At 42.0% G+C, this 19,325-nt stretch overlaps 1 protein-coding gene across 3 annotated transcripts in view; it reads left to right on the forward strand.

Annotated features, from left to right (window-relative positions):
- The window catches only part of KPNA6 (karyopherin subunit alpha 6), a 65,893-nt gene that overhangs the window by 19,925 nt on the left and 26,643 nt on the right, over positions 1-19,325 (forward strand). For 2 of the 3 annotated variants that reach the window (XM_007538497.3, XM_060205764.1), the window contains exons 2-6: positions 10,449-10,582; positions 11,924-12,016; positions 12,319-12,418; positions 15,992-16,086; positions 17,090-17,221. In XM_007538497.3, the coding sequence (XP_007538559.1) occupies positions 10,449-10,582; positions 11,924-12,016; positions 12,319-12,418; positions 15,992-16,086; positions 17,090-17,221 (554 nt within the window). Of the gene's footprint in view, positions 1-4,153; positions 4,204-10,448; positions 10,583-11,923; positions 12,017-12,318; positions 12,419-15,991; positions 16,087-17,089; positions 17,222-19,325 lie in introns of those variants that run through there. The other variant, XM_007538496.2, reaches the window with a different exon arrangement.

Below are 19,325 nucleotides of genomic sequence, written 5' to 3' on the forward strand. Positions count from 1 at the left end.
TCCACTGTGGTCTGAGAAGATGCTTGGGATGATTTCAGTGCTCTTGAATTTGCTGATGCTGTCTTTGTGGCCTAACCTATGGTCTGTCCTTGAGAATGACCCATTTGGATTTGAGTAAAATGTGTATTCCAGTTTCTTGGGATGAATGACTCTGAAACTGTCCAATAGTTCTAGTTTATCTCTTCATTTAGCTCTCTTATGTCTTTATTGATTTTCTGCCTGGATGATCTGTCAAGTTGAGAGAGTGGGGTGTTGAAGTCCCCTACTATGATTGTGTTACTGTTAATATATTGCTGTAGTTCTTTCAGTAGAAGTTTGATGTATTTAGATGGCTTCTCATTGGGTGCATAGATGTTAATAATCGTTAAGTCCTCTTGATTGACTGATCCTCTGAGCATTAAGTAGTGTCCATTCCTATCTTTTTTAATCTTATCTATTTTAAAGTCTATCATGTCAGATATGAGAATAGCTGTTCCTGCCCTTTTTTGTGGGCCATTGGCTTGTATGATAGTTTTCCATCCTTTCACTTTAAGTCTGTGTTTGTCTCGTTGAGTTAGGTGGGTTTCCTGTAGACAGCATATTGTTGGGTTGTGTTTTCTGATCCATCTTCCTACTCTGTGTCTTTTAATAGGTGAATTCAGGCCATTGACATTTATTGATATCAAAGATTGAAGATATTTTAGCACCATTCTTGTAGAGTTTTAGAGTGTTTTGATATATGTCCTAATTGTGGTGGTCTGGTTGTTTATAGGAGACCTTTCAGAACTTCTTTCAGGGCAGGCTTGGTGATGGTTGCTTCCTTCAACTGTTGCTTGTCTGAGAAGGTTTTGATGCCTCCATCTAGTCTCAATGACAGTCTAGCAGGATATAGTATTCTTGGCTGAAAGCTTTTCTCATTGAGCACTCGATAGATATCTTTCCATTCTCTTCTGGCCTGTAGTGTTTGTATGGAGAAGTCTGCTGCTAATCTTATGGGTTTTCTTTTGTAGGTGACTCTTTGTTTTTCTCTTGCAGCCTTCAGAACCCTTTCTTTATCCTTATTCCTTTCCATTCTAAGTATGATATGTCTTGGTGTCTTTAGGTCTGGGTTAATTCTGTTTGGGACCCTCTGGGCTTCTTGAGTCTTTATGTCTTTGATGTTGTCTAGACTAGAGAAGTTTTCAGCTATTATGGCCTGGAGAATGCTTTCTTCCTCTCCTTCTCTTTCTTCCTCTGTTATGCCAATAATGCGTATATTGTTTCTTTTGAAGTCATCCCATAGGACTCTGTTGTTGTTTTCAGCATCTCTTAATCTCTTTTTGAGATCTCTTACTTCTTTTTTAGTTGTCTCTAATTCATCCTCAATCTTGCTAATTCTGTCTTCAGCCTCATAGATTCTATTCTGTCTGCCCTCTACTGTTTTCTGGAGTTTATCTATTTTGTTGTCCTGCTCTGTTACTGTTTTAGCTTGTTCAGCTAGTTGCATTCTTAGCTCAGCAATTTCAGCTTTCAGCTCTCTAATAACCATGAGATAATTAGAATTTTCTTCCATATTCTCATTTGTTGTTCCTGCATTTCTGATTACAATTTTTTCAAATTCTTTACGCACTCATGTTATTATTTCCTTAGCTAATGTTTGGATGTTGAACTCGTTGTTTTGTGCTTCACCGTTTGGAGGACTTTTAGCTGGACTCTTGTCCTGGTTCGAGTCTCCAATATTTTTTGTTGTTTTAACCATTTTATATATTATGTTATGAGTTCCCTTTATCAGTACTTTTCAAATTATTGATCACTGTTGCCTGGATTGACTTGTGTCTAAGTAAGTTAATTAAAGGGTTCACGGTGGTGGAAGTTAACAGTTGTTTCAATCCCTGAGTTGGAGCTCAGTGGTTTAAAAGCCTCTTTTTTTTTTCTTCCCTGTAGGCTATGGGAGCCTGAGGGCTTTTAAACTGTCAATAGGCTTCTTAGCTTAATCACTGACTCCTGAGCAAGAGATAAAGCAGGGTGTGGCAGAGATAATCCAGTGGTTATGCAAAGAGACTTTCACAGCCTCTCAGCTATGCCACTGAGGTATAGGTCTTCTCCTGAGTTTCCCCGGTTAGATCTCTGTCCCCTGGTGTCCCTTCCTGTCGCTGCTCCAGATTCTGAGGGCAGTAGCAATGGAGACTCAGAGTTGCACTTGGTGAGTCTCTGGGGAGTCCTCTCCTCCCTTCTGCTGTCCCCTTGTTGGTGGAGCAGAGGAGGTGGTGTCTCAACTGATAAACTGCTGAACTGTTAGGAGTTTTTTAATCTCTCCTTAGGCTCCTCTCTCCTGTCTGTCACTAGCTGCATGTGTTTGTACTCACGGGTGATTTACTGGGTTCCTGTGGTCATTCTAGTCCTGTCTTGTTTAGGTCCCAGGTGTTCTCCTTTGGTATTCCTAGTTGATCCGGGAGAGGAGAGGAGAGAAAGCGATCTGCTGCTCGTAGCTCTGCTTCCAGAAGTCCGCAAAGGTTTTAACTGGTGGGATTAATTAATATCCTGTAGGCAGGGTGGGCCTCAGGCAAAACAATGATTATGTAAATAGTCCATAGTATCAGCAATGGAGGATTTATCAAAGCAGGGTGGCTTAAGGCTCTATAGGATAGTACTGTGGTTTATGCATCAGACTTTCATACCTGAGGACCCATATATCACACATTCAGTCCTTGACACTAGTCAGCGGGGAGTAGTGTTCTGGTGTCTCTGTACATTCTCTCTGTACCTGTTACTTATTTAAAAGAAATTTAAAAATCTTGGTCCGAGAGGTGGCGCAGTGGATAAAGCATTGGACTTTCAAACATGAGGTCCTGAGTTCAATCCCTGGCAGCACATGTACTAGAGTGGTATCTGGTTCTTTCTCTCTTCTATCTTTATCATGAATAAATAAATAAAATATTAAAAAATTAAAAAATAAACATTTTTGATTAAACCGAGGGACTCTGGATATCCTTCATATAGTCATTTTGCTATCTCCCCAGCTACAGATTCAGTTTTTTCATCTGCCAGTTAGGGCCTATATTCATTTGCTAGGGCTTCCATATCAAAGTACCCTAGACGGGCTGGCTTAAACAACAGAAATGGAATGTTCACATTGTGCATTCTATGTGCGTCTGCATCTTAATTGTCTCATACACTCGTCATAGTGAATTATGGTATTAACCTCGGCAATTACCTAATTACTTAACCTCTTTAAAACCTTATCTTCAAACGGTCATAGTTTTTGAAGTGTTGGGGTTACAACTTCAACATAAGGGCATAGTTCAGGAAGTTCTCCGTACTTATATTATTATTCTCTTTGCTCTGAAAGTTAAACGATGCATGACATTAGTTGATTGTTGACTGATAGAACCCAAAGACTAAGACAGATGCTAGAAAAGGAATGTTTGTTTCATGTATTTCTTGATCTTATCCCAACAAGTGAACACATGATGAAAAAAAAGTCCCTTTGCCTCCTGGTGCCTTTGGTTTCTTTCTTTTCTTTTTAAATTTTATTTATTTATTTATTTATTTTTTCCTCCTCCAGGGTTATTGCTGGGCTCGGTGCCTGCACCATGAATCCACTGCTCCTGGAGGCCATCCCCCCCCCCTTTGTTGCCCTTGTTGTAGCTTCATTGTGGTTATTATTATTGCCCTTGTTGATGCAATTCGTTGTTGGATAGGACAGAGAGAAATGGAGAGAGGAGGGGAAGACAGAGGGGAAGAGAAAGATAGACACCTGCAGACCTGCTTCACCGCCTGTGAAGCGACTCCCCTGCAGGTGGGGAGCCGGGGGCTCGAACCAGGATCCTTACGCCGGTCCCTGCGCTTTGCGCCACATGCGCTTAACCCACTGCGCCACCGCCCGACCCCCTAAATTTTATTTATTAATGAGCAAGATAGGAGGAGAGAGAGAACCAGGCATCACTCTGGCATATGTGCTGCCGGGGATCAAACTCAGGACCTCATGCTTGAGAGTCCAAAGCTTTATCATTGTGCCACCTTCTGGACCATGTCTTTGGTTTCTGATGCCTGATTATTTTGCAGGTGGTCCTCCTAACAATCTAATCTCCTCTGCCTTGCTTCTTCAGTGAAGTCATAAGCAAATATTTGTGATAGTTTCTTGTCACCATGGTGACTAAGGAAGCACAGCCTGGTTCTCCTTCCGGCTTCACTCAGCCCCTCTGGGAAAGCCCAGGCTCAGCATCATGAAGAACCATATGTCAGGTAATGGGAGATAGCAGTCCACAGTACCGCCTTTAGGAATCTGTGCCTGCTATTCTCCAGATACAAGAATAATTATGGACCCCAAAGAGAAGCTACTGCAGTCTTCTAGAACTTTAAAAAATTTTTTAAAATATTTATTTATTTTCCCTTTTGTTACCCTTGTTGTTTAACATTGTTGTGGTTATTATTGTTCTTGCTGTCGTTGGATAGGACAGAGAGAAATGGAGAGAGGAGGGAAAGACGGGGAGAGAAAGATAGACACACCTGCAGACCTGCTTCACCACCTGTGAAGCGACTCCCCTGCAGATGGAAAGCTGGGGCTCCATCCGGGATCCATAGGCCAGTCCTTGCACTTTGTACCATGTGCGCTTAACCCACTACGCTACCGCCCAACTCCCTGAACTTTTTTTTTTTTAAGATTTTATTTATTTATGAGAAAGATAGGAGGAGCAAGAACCAGATATCACTCTGGCACATGTGCTGCCGGGAATCGAACTCAGGACCTCATGCTTTACAGTTCAAAGCTTTATCACTGTAGTACCTCCTAGACCACTAGACTTTTTTTTTTTTTGCCTCCAGGGTTATTGCTGGGGCTCAGTGCCTGCACCGTGAATCCACTGCTCCTGGAGGCCATTTTTTCCCCTTTTGTTGCCCTTGTTGTTGTGGTTATTATTGTTATTGTTGATGTTTATTTTTGGATAGGACAGAGAGAAATGGAGAGAGGAGGGGAAGACAGAGGGGGAGAGAAAGCTAGTCATCCGCAGACCTGCTTCACTGCCTGTGAAGAGACTCCCCTGCAGGTGGGGAGCCCGGGGCTGGAACCGGATCACTTTGCACCACGTGTATTTAACCAGCTGCACTACTGCCCAACCCCTTAGAACTTTTTTTTAAAAAAATATTTATTTTATTTATTCTCTTTTGTTGCCCTTGTTGTTTTATTGTTGTAGTTATTATTGTTGTTGTTGTTGGATAGGACAGAGAGAAATGGAGAGAGGAGGGGAAGACAGAGAGGAGGAGAGAAAGATAGACACCTGCAGACCTGCTTCACCGCCTGTGAAGTGACTCCCCTGCAGGTGGGGAGCCGGGGTTCGAACCGGGATCCTTATGCCGGTCCTTGTGCTTTGCGCCACCTGCGCTTAACCCACTGCGCTACAGCCCGACTCCCAGAACTTTTTTAAATAGAATAAATCTACTTGGACTTTGTCAAGTGAGTGTGGAGACTTGCACATTCTAAGATCCTGCTGCTGCTGTTCTCCACACTACTTTCCAGAATCACCATCTTTGAAGTTTTTTTTTCTCAATATCTAATAGTTCTTGAATTCAGCTCTTTTTAACCTCCATTTTCATTTCTCTTTTAGGATTTAGATAGAAATAGGTTGTGTGCTCTCCTTACATTTGTGTACTTCCTTATTCTTTTATGCCCTCAACATGATGTTTGAATCAGATCTCTAGAAGTATTTTTTTAATATTTATTCATTTTTCCTTTTGTGCCCTTGTTTTTCATTGTTGCTGTAGTTATTATTATTGTTATTGATGTCGTTGTTGGATAGGAGAGAGGTGGAGAGAAAGATAGATACCTGCAGACCTGCTTCACCGCCTGTAAAGCAACTCCCACTGCAGGTGGGGAGCTGGGGGATTAAACCAGGATCCTTGAAGAAGTCTTTGTGCTTCGTGACACGTGCCCTTAACTCCTGCGCTACCTACTGCCCGAATCCCTAGAAGTCTATTTTTACTATATTACTTATTTATTGAGGAATATGGGAGGAGAGAACGAGCCAGACATCACTCTGGTTTATTTGCTGCTGGGGATTGTACTCAGGACCTCATGTTTATCCACTGTGCCACCTCCCAGACCACAATTTCTTAAAAATAAAAAAAATTAAAAAGTATAAATTTGCACTGCTCATCTCTGGTTTATGGTGGTGGTGCTGGGGATTCAACCTGGGAACTCAGAGCCTCAGGCTTTTAAAATCATTTACGTAACCATGATGCTGTCTTCCCAGGTTTTTATTTACTTGGGAAAGAGCTACTTTCCCATTTAATTAATTTATTTTTCTTTGCCAGAGTACTTTCAGTTCTGGTTTTGTTGGTGCCAAAGACTAGAACCTGGGACCTCCTGTGCCTCAGGCATAAATGTCTGTGTTACCTATAATGCTGTTTCCCCAGATACATATACTTTATGAGAAAGAGATACAAAAGAGTGAGAAGGAGACACACGCACCAGAGCTCTGCTTATGATGGTGCCAGGAACTGAACCTGAGATCTTTTAGGTGTGCAAATCTTTGCATAAACATTATGCTGTTTCCTCTACCCACCTCCTTTATTTATTTTCTGTGAGTGTCACACCAGAGCTTTGCCACTTGGCAGTGACCAGGAACAAACCAGGGACCTTATCCATGATAAATAATCTCCCTGATCCTGGAAGATTTTTTTTTTTTAATACTCCCTTTTGTTGCCCTTGTTGGTCCTGGAAGATTTATTTATTTATTTATTTTTATTTATTGGGTAAGGAAAGCTAGAAATCAATAGGGAAGGGGGTGATAGAGTGGGAGAGAAAGAGAGACACCTGCAGCACTGCTTCACCACTCACAAAGCTTTCCCCCTGCAGGTGGGGACCGGGGCTTTTAACTCGCGTCCTTGTGCATTGTAATACATGGTTCAACCAGGTGTGCCACCACCCAGCCCCTCTGGAAGATTGTTTTGAACTGTCAACCATTCCCGGGCACTGCAAGTGGCAAAGCTCTGGTGTGCCTAAAATTTTTATTTTTCATCCCTTTTAAAATAATTTCAGCCCCTGGTCCCCACCTGTGGTGGGGGGAGCTTTACAAGAGGTGAAGCAGGGCTGCAGGTGTGTCTGTCTCTCTCCCTCTCTCTCCCTCTTGATTTCTTTTTTTTATATAATGTTATTTATTTATTTTTAATTTTCCCCTTTTGTTGCCCTTGTTATTTATCGTCGTTGTTGTTATTGCTGTCATTGTTGTTGGATAGGTCAGAGAGAAATGGAGAGAGGAGGGGAAGACAGAGAGGAGGAGAGAAAGACAGACACCTGCAGACCTGCTTCACCGCCTGTGAAGTGACTCCCCTGCGGGTGGGGAGCCGGGACTCAAACCGGGATCCTTACTTCTGTCTTTGAGCTTCTCGCCACGAGCACTTAACCCGCTGTGCTACCGCCCGACTCCCTCCCTCTTGATTTCTAACTATTTCTATCTAATAAATAAAAAAAAAAGAAAAATATATTAAAAAAAAATTTATTGTGTCTGGGAAGTGGTGTACACAGTTGACCGCACATCTAACAGTGTACCAGGAACTGGGCTCAAGCCCCTAATCTTTGCCGGCAGGGGGAAAGCTTCGTAGGCGGTGAAGCAGTACTGCAGGTGTTCATTTGTCTGTCCATCTGTCCCTCTGTCTCACTGTCCCTCTTAACTTCTTGCTGTCTCTGTCCAGTAAATAAAATGTTAGTTATTGTTTCAGATTGTAGATTTAGATGATACTTAATTTTAATAAAATGCTGGGGATTAACAGAATGCCACAGAATCACAAAGGGAAAAATACCAGGGTAATCAGGAGGCAGAAGGGGTAGGAGAAAACCGACGGTTTAGACCAGTGCCATTGGGATTTCAGGGGGCGAAAAGAGCAGGGGAGCCAGGTGATGGTGCACCTGGTTGAGTGCACATGTTACAGTGTACAAAGACCCAGGTTAGTGTTGTAGGTGTCTCTCTCTGTCTCTTTCCCTCTGTATCACCCCCCTTCTTTATTTCTGGCTGTCTCTATGCAATAATATTTGCATCCTCAACTCATAGCACAGTCCAGTGAAATTCCAGTGGCATTCCCCTAAGAAATAATCTTAATCCTAACCCCTAATTATAACCCATAACTCAGACCCTAACCCTAACCAGTAAGTATGTGGGTTTTTTTTTTAAAAAATTTTATTTATTAGAAAAATAGGAGAGAGAAAGAACCAGACATCACTCTGGCACCTGTGTTGCCGGGGATTGAACTTGGGACTTCATGCTTGAGAGTCCAAAGCTTTATCACTGTGCCACCTCCTGGACCACAAGTATGTGTTTTTTTTTTTTATTATTTCTTTATTGGGGAATTAATGTTTTACATTCAACAGTGAATACAATAGTTTGTACATGCATAACATTCCCCAGTTTCCCATTTAACACAAGTATGTGTTTTGTTTTGTTTTATACCAAAGCACTACTCAGCTCTGGCTTGCAGTAGTGCGGGGGATTGAACCTGGGCCTTCAGAACCTCAGGCATGAGAGTCTCTTTGCATAAAAACTATGCTATCTACCCCAGCCCCTGATAAGTAGTATGGTGACTCTAGTTAGCAATACTGTATTTTATACTTTCAAGTTGCTAAGAGAGTAGTTGTATTGTATATACACAGTAACTATAAGTTGACAAGTATGTTAACTGGTTTAACTGTAGTAACCATCTTACAGTATAGACAGATAGCAGATTATTACTTTAAATTTACAGGATGTTATCAATTATCTCACACTATTAAAATGGTTTTGTTGGGGGCTGGGGAGTAGTGCAGTGGGTTAAAACCGCACATGGCTTGAAGAGCAAGGAGGGGCGCAAGGATCCCAACTACCAACTCCCCAACTGCAGGGGGGGGTCTCTTCACAAGCAGTGAAGCAGGTCTCCGCCACTTGATTTCTCTTTGTCCTATCCACCATCAACAACAGCAATAGCAACAAAAAAGGAAACAATGGCTTCCAGGTGCAATGGATTCATAGTGCAGGCACTGAGCCCCCAAAATAGCCCTGGAGGCAAAAATATATATGTATATGAGAGAGATAGAAAGAAAAATATCAGAGTGCTGCTTAGTTCTGCCTTATGGTGGTGCTAGAGATTGAACCTGGGACCTCAGAGCCTCAGGCATGAAAGTCTACTATCTCCCCAAGCCAAATTGCACATATTACAAAAAGATTTATTAGGGGCTGGGTGGTGGTGCACCTTGATGAGCACACAAGTTGCAGTAGTGGAAGGACCAGCATAAGGATCCCTATTCAAGCCCCCAGCCCCCATCTGCAGGAGAAAGTTTCACAAGTGGTGAAGCACTGTTGCAGGTATCTCTCTGTCTCTCACCTTGTCTCTCCCATCCCTCTCAATTTCTGTCTCTATCCAGTAAATAAAGATAACTTAAATTTTTAAAATTAATTTATTTCCCCTTTTGTTGCCATTGTTTATTTTATTTTGTTTTATTTTTTGTAGTTATTGTTATTGATGTCATTGTTGTTAGGACAGAGAGAAATGGAGAGAGGAAGACGGGGGAGAGAAAAACACCTGCAGACCTGCTTCACTGCCTGTGAAGTGACACCCCTGCAGGTGGGGAGCTGGGGACTCAAATTGGGATCCTTACGCCAGTCCTTGCGCTATAAAAAATTTTTTTTAAAGAAAGATTAACACCAGAGCATGAGAGCAAGCGAGCGAGCAAGCAAGAGAGCACCAAAATACCACTGTAGCTCATACAGTGCTGGGGATTGAATTTTGGACTTCATACTGAGAGTTCAATGCTTTTTATCCACTGTGTTCTTCCCACCCACCACCAAGGAAAATTTCTGTAATTTGCCACTCTCTGTTGACATTTGCACTGATGTTTCGAGAAGATAGTAGAGGGGGCTGGGCAGTAGTGCAGTGGGTTAAGCGCACATAGTACAAAGCACAAGGATCCCAGTTTGAGCCCCTGGCTCCCCACCTGTGTGCGTGCGGGGTGGGGGTAGGGTTTGCTTCACAAGCGATGAAGCAGGTCTCTCCATTTCACTGTCCTATCCGACAACAAAAGGGAGGGGGCAGGCTCCAGGAGCTGTTGATTCATAATGCAGGCACCAAGCCCCAGCAATAACCCTGGAAGCAAAAAAAACATATGAAATAGAAACTACCATGTTTCTGTTTTAAAGTTAGCATCCTAGATTTAGAAGTTAAAGTAAGGGAGTTGGGCAGTAGCCCAGCGGGTTAAGCACACGTGGCGCAAAGCACAAGGACCGGAGTAAGGATCCTGGTTCGAGCCCTCCGCTCCCCACCTGCAGGGAAGCAAGTCTGCATGTGTCTTATATTTCTCTCCCCCTCTCTGTCTTCCCCACCTCTCTCCATCTCTCTGTATCCTATGTAACAATGATAACATCAATAACAACAACAATAATAACTACAACAATAAATGGGCAACAAAAGGGAAAATAAATTTTTTTTAAAAAGAATCTTTGCCAGCATGTTTTTGTTTTCTCTTTTAGAGACCATGGCGAGCCCAGGGAAAGACAATTATCGAATGAAGAGCTATAAGAACAATGCCCTAAACCCTGAGGAAATGAGGCGAAGAAGAGAGGAAGAAGGCATTCAGCTCCGGAAGCAGAAGCGGGAACAACAAGTGGGTAAACCAAAGTATTCTCTGAGCCAGGGAGTTAGCTCCCTGGGTAGGGAACTTGCCTTGCCCTGTGTGTAGCCCAGGTTCTAGCTCTGGCACCACATGGAAAAGAGTTCTATAGTAACAGAGAAGACTCTTCTGTGGTGTCTTTCTCTCTCTCTCTCTCTCTCTCTCCAGAGTTATTGTTGGGGCTCAGTGCCCATACCACAAATCCACTGCTGGAGGCCACTTTTCCCCCTTTTATTGCCCTTTTTTTGTTGGTGTTGTGGTTATTATTACTGTTATTGATGTCATTGTTGTTGAATAGGACAGAGAAATGGAGAAAGATGGGGAAGACAGAGGGGGAGAGAAAGATAGTCACCTGCAAATCTGTTTCACCGCCCTTGAGGCAACTCCCCTGCAGGTGGGGAGCTGGGGGCTTGATTCGGTATCCTTATGCTGGTCCTTGCGCTTTGCGCCATGCACTCAACCTGCTGCGCTACTGCCCAACACCCCCCCCCCTTAAAGAAATTCTTTTCTTGCCATGCAGGCTTCTAAATTATTTATTAGATAGAGATAGCCAGAAATTGGGGGGGGTGGGGTGGGAGGTAGAGACCTGCAGCACTGCTTCACCACTTGTGAAGCTTTCCGCCTGTAGGTGGGGATCAGGGGCTTGAACCTCGGTCCTTACGCACTATAGCATGTGCGCTCAACCAGGTGCTCTACTGCCTGTCCCCTCATTTTTTACTTTATTGTCTATCTGAAAAAGTTTATCTGGAGCAGTGAAACCCACCATTAGCCCTCCCTACCCCATCCCAGTCTACATAAAATAAAGTCAAATGCTCTAATAAAAATGTAAATGAACTGGGGAGATAGCTTTATGGTAGAGCACACAATTCACATGTACAAGGTCCTGGGTAAGATCCTGCATAAAAGGAGGGAAAGAAATGCAGAAAGGGGTTGGGCAGTAGTGCAGCGGGTAAACACACATGACATGAAGCACCAAGACCAGTATAAGGATCCCAGTTTGAACCCTGGCTCCCCACTTGCAGGGGTGTCGCTTCACAGGCGGTGAAGCAGGTCTGCAGGCGTCTTATCTTTCTTGCCCCCTCTCTGTCTTCCCTTCTGCTCTCCATTTCTCTGTCCTATCCAACAACATCATAATCAACAACAACAATAATAAGCATCTCAACAACACTAAAACATGAAACCTCATGCCTGAGAGTTTTTAACAATTTATCCGTTCTACTTTCTGAACTGTGGTATTTTCTTCTACACAAGTATTTCCTTGAAATTCACTTTGGTTGTTTGTTTGTTTGTTTGTTTAAATGAGTGGTCATACTAGCATTTCTTTTTTACTTTCAGCTTTTTAAACGGAGAAATGTGGAGCTGATTAATGATGAAGCTGCCATGTTCGATAATCTTCTCATGGACTCTTATGTGAGCTCTACCACTGGGGTAAGGGCTTTGTGCTTCAGATAGGTTTGGGAAGTGCATGCTTTTACAGAGCAGAAATTAGTTTGTGTCATCTTGAAGCTTTCATGTTAATTATACTCAGCTCTTTTTTCCTTGGACTCTTCTTTTGCTGGTTACCTTAAGGAGCCAATTAGGAAACATACAGGGAAGCCATCGATTGCCTCAAAGGATGTATGATCATCTTGCCCTGAACTATTTAACGATGTCAACCAAAATTATATCCGGCTCTAGTGTTGGTTTGCAAACTCTGCGATCTGTTTTATTTGTTGTTGCTGCTGTTCTAGGAGAGTGTGATCACAAGAGAGATGGTGGAGATGCTCTTTTCTGATGATTCTGACTTGCAGCTAACAACTACACAGAAATTTCGGAAACTGCTCTCCAAAGGTACAAAAGCTTGGACTTCCCCAAAGAGGCAGGACTTGTGTGATAGATATAGTCTCTGTCTCTCTGTCTCTCTCTCTCTCTCTCTCTCACACACACACACACACACACACACACACACACACACACACACACACACACACTGAGCTTACTAACCATTCCCTTTACTCAAGTTGCTCTAGCCCTGCTGACCTTGATGTTCCTTGGATATGCCAGGTGCTTCCTTTACATTAACTATTTCTTCTGCCTGTTGACAGACATATGACAACTCCCTCATTTCCATGATCAAATTGTACTTTTTTTCCCCTTTAATTTCTTTAGTGGGGAATTAATGTTTCATATTCGACAGTACATACAATAGTTTGTACATGCATAACATTTCCCAGTTTTCCATATAACAATACAACCCTCACTAGATCCTCTTGTCATCCTTTTTGGACCTGTATTCTCCAGCCACCCACCCACCCACCCCAGAGTCTTTTACTTTGGTGCAATACAAATTGTACTTTCTTACTAAATCTATCCAGACACTCTAAACTTGCAAGCCTCCCTACTTACCCTTAGCTTTTTAGATCTTGTTACTTTATTTAATTTATTTACTTATTTTAATTGCCTCCAGGATTATTGCTGGGGCTTGGTGCCAGTACTACACACTACTAATCCAAGGCTCCTGCCAGCCATCTTTTTTGGGACAGGACAGAAAGAAATTGATAGAGAAAATGGGTGATAATATAGAGGGAAACTGCTTCATCCCTCTTGAAGTGTCCTCCCTGCAGGTGAGGATTGGAGACTTGAACCCAGATCCTTGCAAATGGTGGTGCACTTTACCAAGTGCGCCACTGCCCGCCTATGTCCCCCCCCCCCATTATTTTTTCCTTCTAACAGAATGTCTTTCATTAGGATGTATGATTTATATGAGTAAAATCTTTTCTGGTTTTGATCATTGGTATATCACTGTAACCTCAGCTCCTACAACTGTAATATGGTTCATACTCAAGATTTTGTACATGACAGGAAAAAAAAACAGGTTGGGGGCACATGTGTACACATTACAAAGCTTATGGACTCAGGTTCAAGCTCCTGGCCCCTTCCTACAGGGGAAAAGCTTCACAAGTGGTATAGCAGGGCTACAGGTGTCTCTTTCTTTCACTCTGTATATTCCCCCTCCTCAATTTCTCTCTGTCTATATCCAATAATAAATAAATAATTTTTACAGTGGGTAACACAAGATTTATGATGTCGGGCTGGGTGGTAGTGCAGTGAGTTAAGCATACATGGTTCAAATCTCAAGGACCAGCATAAGGATCCCAGTTAGAGCTCCCGGGTCTCCACCTGCCAGGGAGTTGCTTCACAATTGGTGAAGTAGATCTGCAAGTGTCTTATCTTTCTCTCCCCTTCTCTATCTTCCCCTCCTCTCTCCATTTCTTTCTGTCTTGTCCAATAACAACAATAGCAATAACAATAACAAGGGCAAGAAAATGGGAAAAATGGCCTCTAGTAACAGTGGATTTATAGTGCAGGTACCACCGAGTCCCAGTGATAATCCTGGAGGAAAAGGGAAAAAAAGATTTATGATGTCTTAAGATTTATTGAAGGTTTTTTTGTTTTTAACCAGAGCACCACTCAGCTTTGTCTTGTGTTATTATTTTTATTTTTATATTTATTTATATTTTTATAAATTATATTTTATTTATATTTTTAAATATTTATTTTATATTTATTTACCACTGAACTCCATGGTTTGTTTTTTTAAATATTCATTTATTCCCTTTTGTTGTCCTTGTTTTATTGTTGGAGTTATTATTGTGTCTATCTTTCTTCATCCTCTCTGTCTTCCCCATCTCTCTCGATTTCTCTCTGTCCTATTTGACAACAGCTATAACAACAACAATAACTACAGCAAGGGCAACAAAATGGGAAAAATAGCCTCCAGGAGTAGTAGATTCGTAGTGCTGGCACCAAGCCCCAGTGATAACCCTGGAGGCAAATAAACAGATTTAAAAAATTTTAAATTATTTTTTACTTATTTTCTCTATTGTTGCCCTTGTTGTTTTATTGTTGTTGTTGATGTCATCATTTTTGTATAGGACAGAGAGAAGTCAAGGTGGGGGGAGAGAAAGACACCTGCAGGTCTGCTTCACTGCTTGTGAAGCAACTCCCCTGTAGGTGGGGAGCCAGGACTTGAACTGGGATCCTTACTGAGTCCTTGTGCTTCGCATAACCTGCTGCACTACCACCCAACCCCCAATAAGTAGATATTAAAAAATATTTTATTTATTTATTAATGAGAAAGGTAGGAGGAGAAAGAACCAGACATCACTCTTGCACATGTACTGCCGGGGATCCAACTGAGAGTCCAAAGCCTTATCTCAGCGCCATCTCCTGGACCACTAAATAGATAATTTTTTTTTTAAATTAAAAAAAAATAGCCTTTTTAGTTTTGGTTTATTTGGTGCTGGAGATTGAGCTCACGATGTCACACATGTAAAGCATATACTCTGTCATTGAGCTACAACCCAACCCTAGAAAATAAACTACTTGTGGTCCGGAAGGTGGCGCAGTGGATAAAGCATTGGATTCTCAATCATGAGATCCCAAGTTCAGTCCCCAGCAGTGCATGTACCATAGTGATGTCTGGTTCTTTCTCTCTCCACCTAGCTTTCTCATGAATAAATAAATTCTAAAAAAAAAAAAAAGAAAGAAAGAAAGAATAAGAAAATAGAGTTCTTACATCAGTGTTTTTAAATTACTGTTTTTTAAAAATATTTCCTTTTGTTGCCCTTGTTTTATTGTTGTAGTTATTATTGTTATTTATGTCATGGTTGTTGGATGGGACAGAGAGAAATGGAGAGAGGAGGGGAAGACAGAGAGGGGGAGAGAAAGACATAGACACCTGCAGACCTGCTTCACTGCTTGTGAAGCAACTCCCCTGCAGGTGGGGAGCTGGGATCTCGAACCGGGATCCTTACGCCGGTCCTTGCGCTTAACTTGCTGTGCTACCGCCCGAATTCCTAAATTATCATTTTAATTATTATTGTTATTTGATAGGTCAGAGAGAAATTGAAAGGGTGGGGGAAAAACTGTAACATTGCTTCAGCTATCATAAAGCTTTCCCCCTGCAAATGGGGACTGGGGATTTGAACCCTGCTCCTTGTACATGGTCGCATGTGCACTCAACTGAGTGTGTCACCACCAGGCCCTTACACCAGTATAGTAAGCAGCCCTGCCAAGAACAGAATCTTGCTCACAAAAGAGTAGTGTTCAACTTGAGTTGCTCATTCCTCTCTTCCCCTTCCCCTTCCATGCTTGCTTAGGTAAGTAAGCTTACTTAGCACTTCGGTTCATTAAACCAAAGGTGAGCACACTTAAGTTAGGGTTGACTTTCCTCTATAAATCAAAACTGCAATGTAACGTTCTAAGATTGTTAAAAGTCATTGTTAAAAGCACTTCACCAAAAGGGAGTTTGAGGATATTTTTAAACATGGCCAGGGTTAGCCTAGAAAGGATGGTATGCCGACCCTAGTGAGTGAATCAGCCAATGCCTTCCCTGATTCTCCTTATCTTTCTCTCTTCTAGAACCTAGTCCTCCAATAGATGAAGTAATCAACACTCCAGGGGTGGTAGATCGGTTTGTGGAGTTTCTAAAGAGAAATGAGAATTGTACATTGCAGGTGAGCCTGGGGTGGAAGGGTATTAGATAGGGGGCTGGGCAGTGGTGCAGTGGGCTAAGCACACATAGCATGAAGCTCAAGGACCAGCTCAAGGATCCCGGTTCGAGCCCCTAGTTCCTCACCTGCAGCGGTGAAGCAGGTCTGCAGATGTCTCTCTTTCTCTCCCCCTCTCTATCCTCCCCTCCCCTCTCCATTTCTCTGTCCTAGCCAACAATGATAGCAATAACAGCAAGAGCAACAAAATGGAAAAATAGCCTCCAGGAGCAGTGGATTTGTAGTGTAGGCACTGAGCCCCCAGTGATAACCCTGAGGCAAAAAAAGGGGGATGGTACTAGACAAGATTTCCTTCTAAAAAACTGTAGTAGAATGTTTCTACAGATACATCTCTCAGGAAATAATAATGGTAAGAAACATTTAAGGTAAGTTTTCACTTGCCCCAAAAATCCTGGCCTCAAATAATAATGTCAGTTTTTTCCTTAAAACATTCTCAAAGAAAAGATAATAAGATAGTTTTCCTTATTTATTTATTTTGTCATAACTGTGACTGTTGTTCTTCTAGGCTGAGAGTGAGCAAGAGAGCAAGTTTGAGCTGTACTGAAACTTCCTCCAGTGCTGAAATATTCCCATGTGTTATGCTGAGGATTTGACCCTAAGCCATGGCACATAGCAAATTGGCCACCCTAGTCACTGAATTTTAAATCAGAGATTTGTCTACTTATAATTACTTGTATGACATGATGCAGTCATTTAGCCTGTCTGAGTCTCTTAGAAATGAATGTAAATTGGTAAAGTTCAACTGAAAAGAATCATTATCACTCTCACCCTGATTTCAGACAAGAGAGGATGCTTAAGAAATTTAAGTATTTCTAGTATTTAAGGGGGTTGGGGTGGTTCTGGTTTATTGTTGTTTTGGTTGAGAAGAGGAATTCTGAACCAACTGGAAAGAATTTGTAGTTGTTCTGTCTGGATTGATCTCTCAGTCATGGCTTAATCTCACTTTCAGTTTGAAGCTGCCTGGGCCCTAACAAACATTGCCTCTGGAACCTCTCAGCAGACCAAAATTGTCATTGAAGCTGGGGCTGTCCCCATTTTTATAGAACTGCTTAACTCAGACTTTGAGGATGTACAAGAACAGGTAATGCTCAGATTTAGCCTAATTTTTTTGCTAATTTTTATTATATCTATGATATAATAAATCTAGTGTCCCAAGTTCCTGGCAAAGGGAATCTTTAAAACTTTGGATTTGAGCAAAGGAGATGGTGTAATGGTCATGCAAAATATTTTCATGCCTGAGGCTCCAAGGTCCCAGGCCCAATCCCCCATACCACACCACTGTGTGTCAGAGCTGAGCTATACTCTGGTTTAAAAAAAAACAAACGAAATTTCCCAGTGTCTAGACTGTTATTCATAATGAGCCCTTTCAGAATACACCTGAGTCCATACTCTGAAATGATTTGGGTTAGGGCCTCTAGAGAGCCTCAGGTGGAGGATTGTCATCTGGATTACAGAGTGAGAACTTCCACTTCAGTCTCCCCAGGGATGATGGAGAGGGGCTAGAAATACTTCCAAGAGCTTTTGAGTTGGTGACATGTTTTTCCATGTCTTCTCTGAGACAGAAACTTTGCAACCCCCTTTTCCTCACTTCCATCCATACCTTTCATTATTCACCACTTCGATTTAACTCTTCCCAAGTTGTATTCTTTTTTTTTTTTTTTTAATTTTTATTTATTGATTCATGAGAAATGATAGGAGAGAGAAAGAACCAGACATCACTCTGGTACATGTGCTGCCGGGGATTGAACGCAGGACCTCATGCTTGAGAGTCCAATGCCTTATCCACTGTGCCACCTCCTGGATCACAAGTTGTATTCTTTATAACTGATTAATGTGACATTTCTTTTGAGTTAAATTATTCTACTGAATTACTTAACCTATGGAGGGGATTGTATGGACTTTAAATTTGATAGCTAATAGGTGGTACCTGAGATATGGAACTGATATCTAGAGACTGGTGGGGGTGGGGGAAAGCTTGTGAGGTCTGCACCAATCTGAGAGTTGATGTCAGAACTGAGTTGTTGGGTAAACGTTGGTGTTTGGTTCTGGTGTGAGAAAAACTAAAAATTTGTTGGTTAGATAAAAGTAGAAAGTGGCGTTGAGTTATTTTTCTTTCATTTAAAAATATTTTTAACAAAAGGGAATAAATAAATAATAAATATTAAAAAAAACAAAAAAAAATTTTTATTTGGGGGCTGGGCAGTAGTGCAGCGGTTAAGCACACATGGTGTAAAGCACAAGGGCCGGTTCGAGCCCCCAGCTTCCCACCTGCAGGGGCGTTGCTTTACAGGCAGTGAAGCAGGTCTGCAGGTGTCTATCTTTCTTCCTCTCTGTCTTCCCCTTCTCTCTTGATTTCTCTATCCTATCCAACAGCTATAACAATAATAACTACAACAAAGGCAACAAAATGGGAAAAATAGCCTCCAGGAGCAGTGGATTTTTAATGCTGGCACTGAGCCCCAGCGATAACCATGGAGGCAATATTTTAATTTACAGGGTAGAGACAAATTGAGAGGGAATGGAGAGATATAAAAGCAAACAACTGCAGCCCTGCTTCACTGCTCATGAAGCTTTCCCTCTGCAGCTGGGGAGGGGAGCAGGTGCTTGTACCTGGGTCCATGCTCATTGCAACATATGGTTTCTACTAGGTGCACCACTGCCTGCCCCCTGGGTTATTTTCCCTTCCTATTTATAGGATGGTTCCTCTTCTTCTTCTAGCGTTTGCCCTTCTTCCGTAGCCAGTCAGCAGCGTCAGGTTGAGCCTGATGTAAAGTTTCGAAGCCTCCTTTGAATCTGAAGTCACGGGAATGCTCCTTTCCCATCACTTTTCTCCTTTATTTTTTTTTACTAGTGATCAAGAGTGTAAGATAATGGGTACAGTTCCATATAGTTTCAACCACCAGAGTTCCGTGTCCCATGCCCTCCACTGGAAACTTGTCTATTCTTATCCCTCTAGGAGTATAGACCGAAATTCTTTATATGGTGCAGAGGGAGGGCTATGGTTTTTAAGCTGTTGCTTGATTTTTGGTTCACATGAAATAAAAATTTCTAGGGGAAAAATGTGGAAGATAAACTCCATTAATAGACCCCTCCCCCCAAAAAATAAAAAAACGAGATAGAAAAAGGTGATGCTGAAGTAGAACCTTTGAGACTGTGGTCAACATGCTAACATCATTTTCTCCTTT

The sequence above is a fragment of the Erinaceus europaeus genome, chromosome 13 (genome assembly GCF_950295315.1).
Source record: "Erinaceus europaeus chromosome 13, mEriEur2.1, whole genome shotgun sequence".
NCBI lineage: Eukaryota > Metazoa > Chordata > Mammalia > Eulipotyphla > Erinaceidae > Erinaceus > Erinaceus europaeus.